This window comes from Alligator sinensis, unplaced genomic scaffold (genome assembly GCF_000455745.1).
Source record: "Alligator sinensis unplaced genomic scaffold, ASM45574v1 scaffold31_1, whole genome shotgun sequence".
In the NCBI taxonomy this organism is placed as follows: domain Eukaryota; kingdom Metazoa; phylum Chordata; order Crocodylia; family Alligatoridae; genus Alligator; species Alligator sinensis.
The window spans coordinates 3,430,215-3,438,131 of NW_005841884.1; the positions used below are offsets into that span (position 1 = coordinate 3,430,215).

At 43.8% G+C, this 7,917-nt stretch overlaps 1 protein-coding gene across 7 annotated transcripts in view; it reads right to left on the reverse strand.

Moving 5' to 3' along the window:
• The window catches only part of SCYL3 (SCY1 like pseudokinase 3), a 47,854-nt gene that overhangs the window by 39,622 nt on the left and 315 nt on the right, over nt 1-7,917 (reverse strand). For 4 of the 7 annotated variants that reach the window (XM_025196765.1, XM_025196766.1, XM_025196764.1 and 1 more), the window contains exons 2-4: nt 2,139-2,354; nt 1,488-1,673; nt 537-650 (exon numbers count right to left, since the gene is read on the reverse strand). In XM_025196765.1, the coding sequence (XP_025052550.1) occupies nt 537-650; nt 1,488-1,673; nt 2,139-2,354 (516 nt within the window). Of the gene's footprint in view, nt 1-536; nt 651-1,487; nt 1,674-2,138; nt 2,355-6,439; nt 6,671-7,128; nt 7,396-7,917 lie in introns of all 7 variants that reach the window. The other 3 variants (XM_025196769.1, XM_014516929.2, XM_025196767.1) reach the window with 3 other exon arrangements.

Here is a 7,917-nt window from a genome sequence, read left to right on the forward strand (position 1 = left end):
AGGAGCCCGCCCGCACACCTGGATGAGCCGCCTGGGCTCTGACTCACCCCTGGCTGGGGCCCCACTCACCTGGTGGTACGGGTTTTGGTGGGGGATTCTCCCACTCACCCAGCCCAGCCCTGGCAGCAGGGGGCATGGCTCAGCCCTATCATATGCATCCTGTCACTCCTACATCCTACCGTTCCCAGACTGCACCCCAGCCACTCCTGATCACAGAGCCTCTGACACTCTCTCTCAGTTTGGGGTGCGGCTAGCGCCCCAGACCGAGATAGACCGTCAGGGGCTGCCTGATCAACCAGGATCGACTCGTTGGTGACCATTGGCTTAGCTAATGGTGAATTAGTTTCTGCATTTACCCTGACATGGTACTTGGTGGTAACTGTGCCCTTTGAACAAGCTTCAGATCCTGGAATGGGAAAAGGCGCCGACTCGCGTAATACCAAATTCTGGCAGCTAGCTTTTTATCAAGGTGAAAACCCAGTAATCGGGAAGCCCTTCTCCTGGACACTGGAGAGTATTATTTGTTTGGCTCTTACCTCTGGAGTAGCTTCATTAAGGTTACATACTGTTTCCATTCCTCCTAGTTTCCAGTGCCCATCCTCACTTACAAACACGGATGATAAACAGACATTGTTATGCGTTAGGTTTCCCTAAAATATAAAACAAACAATAGACCTGGGGATAGCAGAAGGCATATAATTCTCGTTAGCACTAATTAGGTGTCATGAGGATCCAAGGAAAAGCTGCCAAAAGCATACAATTCAATTTTTATCCTGTAAAGTTTTTTTTGGTTTTTGTTCTGTTTTTTTTAATAGACAAACTCTGGGCACCACACATGAGGGCCAAGCTTTAAATAAATCCAGGTTTAACCTTCACAGTCCTTTTAGAATAATTAAGATGAAGAAGAGACCCTAAATTCAAACACAGGGACTGAAAATTATACTGCTGTAGCTCCTGGTATTTGCTATAGTCACTCCTGCCATGTGCTAAAAAGCAGGACTGGACCAAGGGAGAAGTAACAGAGCCCAGTATCTCATGCATCACAAGGACAGTTAAGAAAATGTGTTAGTTTGGGAATCTCAGTTTTCCCAACAACATAACATCACTTGTTCATGGTTCTGACCAGTCATGGGATCTTAAGCTATGAGATCATAGGATTATAATTCTCTTCCTTTCTTTTTGACTCTTCAATTAAGTTGTTTTAAGCAGCCATTGACTCACAAAACTGTTAAAGAATCAATTCATGCTATGTAAAGGCAGCCTGGAACTGCAGGGGTCAACTGATATGAACTACTCCTTTCTCTTAGTTTGTGATATCTACTGCTCCTGCCATGTTACAGGGAATAAAATACAATAGGGGAACATGAAATGAGAGTTAAGGTCTCATATGGATAAGACCACTGACCAAATACTGCCCATCACCTTTACTTCCAATCTCCACTGAGAGCCAAAGCTCACTCTTGTGTCTACTGCTACTGGGAACTTACCCTTTCATGGAGGAAGACAAGAGCCAGCAATATGTCATAAATCCCTGAGCAGATCTCAGCAGAGGAGAGTAACTTCAGAATTACTGACAAAGGTTTTACCCGCTCTGTCACCAGGTGTATTCCATCTGTTTCCACAGTGCAAGAGAGGAAGCGTAGAAGGCAAGGGTGGCGCAAGGTTTTCAGGTGCTTCCAAAAAAACAAGGAAGAAACAAAGTCTATACCTGTGACATGATGTATGGACAGGGGGCTTGGTGGACAGCCTTGGTTTTGACATTAGCTGATACTTCTAGTTAAAAATACATTAAGGAGGTGTGAGTAAACACTCCACTTGCTGCAGAGAATTCTAACTTCTAGGCCTGAACCTCAACTACTCAGTATCCAGGATTCATGCTCTTCCATTTGCTGGTCTATTTGTGCTTTTATCATACCATAGAAATTTTCTACTCATATAAAGAAAAGTAAACCAAAACCCATATTTGAGGGACTGGTCTACGTGTCCCACTCCCTATAAATAAGATCTTCAACAATTCTGGGAATCAGCCTTTTTCCCTTCCTCCCACATGGCTTTGATGACATTCCAGTATTAGAAAAAGTGGAGAGAATAATTAGAAAGGACCCTATTACTTAGAATGGCCGCTTTCATTACAGTACCTTGGCAGCTTTATTAACCTTGTCTTCATTTTCTCTTTCATACACACAGACTGAGGCAAGCTTGCCATCTTGCAGCACAGCTGGGTAAATTTTGATTCCGCTTGGTAAAGTAAATGGCTGTTTTTCTAGCGTGTTGTTCTTTAAAGCGCTGTTCTCCGAGCCCATCACTTGCAAAATCAGGCCCTTGTGGAGGTTCACCTGTGCTAGCAAACAGGCCTGCAGGTAAAGAGAGATTTTTTTCAAACTTATTTAATCCCAACAGGCCAGCTCTAGTGACTCCTGCACCTGCTGTTCCATTGGATGCACCTGGTGTGGCTGAGCAGCAGTGGAGGTGAATTTTGTCCAGTTATACCAAGTATATTATGCAACACCAGTGAAATTTGCCTGTACAACACCTTAAGGAAAATAGGCCATTATGGCTCCTAATTCTTATTATAACTTTACCTAGTGAAATACTTAGATCAAGAGACATAGATGACCCAAGGGTCGTGGAGTGGTTTACCTCTTCTTAAACCAGACATAGATGTGGTGACTGAAATTTCCACTGTCAGGTAGCTGTAGAGCTCATGGCAAGTATCTGTGACACAAATCACCATCACTAGTGTCCTATATTTTTCTGGACAGAAAACAAGGATTGAAATAGCCTCGTACTCTATGGAAGAGGATGGAAACATTATTGGGGTCTTGTGCTTTAGATTGCTTTTAGCTGCTGGTGCTTTAGCTGTTGAATAGCTAAAGGCCTCGGTCTCCTGAGATACCAAGTGGAATGTTTTTGCAAGCATGTCATTTCCTTTACAAAATTTTCAGCTTTTGATCTTGATCTTCCTCTAAAACTAAACAGAAATGCTGGCTCACAAATAAGGCAACAGATTGTTATTTCTTCATGACGGTTTCACGCTTTGCAAACATCCACTTTGCAAAGTGTGAAACAGTCATGAAGAAATAACAATCTGTTGCCTTACTTGCAAGGCAGCTCAAAGTCCAGGTCTTACACAGAAGTGCCTGATCTGTTTTTTTTATAAAGAACAGAGACAGAATTCTGTATATACTTCTAGCTGAGATGTAACCATTTTAACATACAGACTGAACTATCAGTGTCCCTTGGAAGACTGGAACATAGCCCACTTCAACTGTTTTTCTCAGTGCAACACAATCTTCAGCTTTTACAAGTCAGCTGAAAAAAGTACAGGGGAGGTAGACTGAGAGGCCACTTTTTATATGCAGAAAGGGGCCACATTTCAGACCATTTGTACAGTGAAAAGAATTCCTCCAGAAACACAGGAAATACAGTATCAAACAGGAAATTGTTTCTTTAAATAGAAATGCAAAAATTCAAGAACTTCTGGTTCAGAGATGATACCTTTTATTAGACTAACTAAGAAATCACAAAAAAATCATCTTTTTCTGCAAGGTTTCAGGCACACACGCCCTTCCTCAGGCTCGGGGAAAATGAAAGCTGGTAAAAAGTCCCACATGTAGAAAATAAAAATTCCTTTAAATAGGGCACTTGAGTCATTTAGGCCAAACTCAGTGTCCCTTTAAAACAAGATATTTGCTTAAAAAACGCACACACTTTCAATTTTTTTCATCTCATATTTGATTTGTTAAAGGCAAAATAACAATGAATAATAAAGTTAATCTGCATGCATATACCTGAAGACTCTTAATAACTCGTTACATATTTGTGTCCATGATACACATATCTAGACTTCAAAGATATTGAAGAATATTGGTAACAGAAATTTGATACAATTCTCTGGCTTCTAGCATGAACATAACAGTTTTAGCCAAAAGTACACTTACCAGCAACCTGTGAGCCGAGACAATGACAGATAAGGAGATAAAGTTCTCTATCCTAGTAATTCTCATGCTTAGGTCATAAGAGCCCAAGTCAAAATAAAGCTGTCCCATGTAAATTGTACACGATAGCCTAAGCCCAGTTCCCAGGAAAATATGTATAACATTTATATTTGTAAATGATTAATATATGTATAGGCTGGCTTTTGTTCCCTTCCCTCCACATCCCCAAAACAGAAAAATAATGTTCCCAAGACCCAGGCACATAATGTGCATTGACCAATATCTCGTGGTATCCTACACTAAAAATCAGATGGAAGGATATACGTGCACCTAAAAACAGATGCTCAGCTTCCCAATGGGACTCAGTCCTTGCATAGTGACTATGGGTACCAAGATATTCCATACATTATTTATTTATTGGATTTATATGCCACTTTTCCCAACAAAGGCTCTATTTCGGGTCAATTTCGTCTTCTCACACTGCTCAGAGGCAGCTACAGAGGAATGAATGGTAACTAAAGAAAAACAGAAGGGCGGGGGTGGGATTAGTTGCAATAAAAAGAATGTAACATTTTACAACACTAAAAAAATATTTTTCTGTAAGCTACATTGCACATACTAAACCCACGGTGACATGGGGTGGCACATATGGGTTTAACCAGTCTAAGGCACATAGGCCTCCAAACACTGATTTTGAAAGGAAGACTTTTTGCTGTGCTCTGACTAGAGCATAATCTAAACTTTCACCTGGGTCACAAATGTTGTTTGAAGTCGAGTCAACAAGTGGTAAACTTAAAAGAACTTGAACATACCTGTTTGCAGAACATGAACTACTGCCTTCCTATATTCATGTTTGAGTGAAAGTGTAATTGGCATTTTCCTACAATTTCAGTTTTAACCTTTGTAAGTTTCAACCTTATGTATTTTTTTTTAATTACCTGTGGGTTAGGACTTTTAAGGATGGCTGAGATGTTTGTGAACTGACCCATGACTAGAGACCTACTAGATTCATGGTGGAAGTGGGCTGCGTGGCAGCTCCTTTAATCTTGCAGGTTCCCCTGACCTGACCCCCCCCCAGTTGCAGACTGGCTGAGAGGCCCTGGTTCTTGGGACTGACTTGCCCCTGTGCTAATCAGCTGGGGGGGTAGGGGGCACATGGGGGAACCTGCAAAATTGAAGGTGCTGCTATGTAGCTGATTTCCGCCATGAATTTGGTAGATCCCTACCCATGACCATTCATCAAACTCATAGGCCTCTTGACTGCAACAATCTATGGAGTTTGAAAACCCACAACTATGGAAATGAGGAGGTTCTTCTTTTACATAAAGGCAAACCACTTGGGCCTTGCTGGATTATGCCAGTGACCTCTGAAGAAGCCCATCTCATTTTGTTTTAACACAGGACTCCCAATACGTTCCAAAGGGAAGAAACTAGCCAGAGCATAAGGAAGAAAAGCCAACCCATTTCTAGCTGCTCAGGCTTTTTTGCCTGCAATAGCTCCTAGCCTTTGGCTACATCATGCCACCAGCCCTAACAAAAAAGGCCTCAGCTTCTCCCACCCTTGCAGCTGGCTACCAAGGGCTGAGAGGTCTAGCAACACACAAATCTCTACAAATCAACATTTTCAAGCATCTGATCTCTGATGAATCAGCAGTCTGTCAAGGTTCAAATAATCAAGCCAAGAAGCTAATCTTTTCAACCACATATCAGCTACCTAAAAGTGATAAAACCACCAAACCATCCTATACCAATATCACCCTTTTTTGGTCTTCTTTTCTAATATAACTCAAAGATGAGATGGTGCCTATAAAATAGTTAATCGAGTACTGAAGAGAGTCCTCGGTTAAACAACTTTTCTACCTAAAAGAGCACACATGTATTACGTAGGTCAGCCTGGTATGTTTAATCTTGAGAAATCAGGTTATTTTCACTTATATTTGTTATCTGAATATGACATATAACAAACTATATCACACTGACTTGGAACGTTTTAGATAATCCTGGATAAGGGGATGCAGGGAAAGACAGACCTTACCAGAAGTAATTTGAGTGTACTGCCTTACTTAAAATCTGAACTATAGTTCTGATTTTAGCTTCAACCTGACCGTGATCTGACCCTCCCTATAGCAGCAGTTTGGCTGAAAAAATATATCAGCTGGTATTGAAATTGATAATGGTCTGTTAGTTGTGGAGTTAATAGCTATACAAGATAGCTGTCCTTGTAGATTAGAGTCAGCTCATGAAAAATTGTTGGTTTATGCAATACTGTTGAATCAACCTATTAACTGGCCTACTTTGATATTAACCCTGATATTAACACTTAATTCTGATTGGGCTGGTTTCTGTGTCTATACTTTTGAGTTATTACCTAGCACAGAAAACTGGAATCCTGTCTTAGATCTTCCCCAGATGTCAGGATGCTGGACCTGATGAGTCTTGGAGTAAATATATGTATAAGAGGTAACACATTAGCCCAGCTAGCGGTGACCCAGATAACTCACAGATCCATAACTGGTGCCTGAACAACACCCCTGGTGTGGGAACAACCGTGGATTGACATATTGGCCGTTTCCTTCCGTAAGCAGTGCAGGTTCCAGAACTTCAGAGACTTGGGGACGGTGGATACCAGCGTGGTCAGTCAGTGTAACAGCTGACCAGTTCCCCACAGTACCTCTAGATGCTTCACACAGCACAGATCCAAGATCAATGTGGATTATACAGGCTGCTTGCCACTTGAAAGCAACAAAGACATTTCATGTACTCAGCACACCACCATGGAGAGAGTTTGAGACAGACAAGCCTGTAACTTTCATAAGTGTTAAAGAAATTGGTTTTTCCAAGTGATCTGCCACTAACAGCCTACAGCTCCCCCATCATCAACCCATTACAAACATTGATACCCTTGAACATCTCCCTGTTTTGGTGGGAGGGGTCACCTGTGAACTCATTTCTTTGCATTTTTGGCTTCTGAGTAGCTCTTTTATTTGCTCACCCCGCCCCACCCCCAAAACGAATCCTCCCCATGAGTTGATACAGCAGGATGCACACACCACACCTCACCTCCCCGCCACTAGTCTCTCCTCTGACTGAGCACCAACATGACCTCATGACCAAAAAAGCTCAGGAAGTATATGGTGGGTTTCTTTTTTTTTGTGGGGGGGAGAAGGGGTCAATTGGTGCATACAATTACCTCCCTTGATCCAAGGAATAAGGTATTAGGTCTGTGTCATGTCAGAGTCCACGGCAGTCTTCTGCAGAGATTAGATTGTGCGCTGGAGAGGGTGGCTTGGACAGGGCAGAAGCTGCCTCAGGCGGGAGTGACCTCTGCAGGTCCCTATCAGCTCCGCTTCTCCACGAAAGAGCACTTCAGATCTACTCTGCCTGAAGCAGCGATTCTCACCCTGGGTGCCCCAAGGCCCTCCCAGGAGGGCACTGCTGGGGTCACCGCGCCAGCGACCTGGAGGGGGAGGCTCAAATGAGGATGGAGCCGGACTGTTCTCAGTGGGGGCAGATGACAGAACAAGGAGCAACGGGCTCAGGCAGCAGCAGGGGAAGTTTAGGCTGGCCGTTAGGAAAACTCTCTCACCAGGAGGATGGTAAAACACTGAACAGGCAAGCCGGAGCAGTGGGGGAAGCTCCATCCTTGGAGGTTTTTAAGACCCAGCTGGACAAAGCCGTGGCTAGAATGCTCTAGTTGAGGCTGGTCCTGCTGCGAGCAGGGGTTGGACTAGACGTGGCCTCCTGGGGTCCCGGTTTTCTCCGACTGCGGTTGGCGTGCGGGACAGGAACCCGGGGTGTCAGAGGCCAACCACAGAGTTAACAAAACACCAGCCCCAGCCCCGAAGGCCGCCCCCGCCGGGGCTGTCTGAACCCCGAGCTCTCTGCCAGAGCAAACATGGCCGCGCTGCTGTCCCCAAGGGCTAAAAAAGAAGGGGGGGGGGCGGAGCGCGTCTCTGAGGGGCGGCCGCGGCCCAGCGAG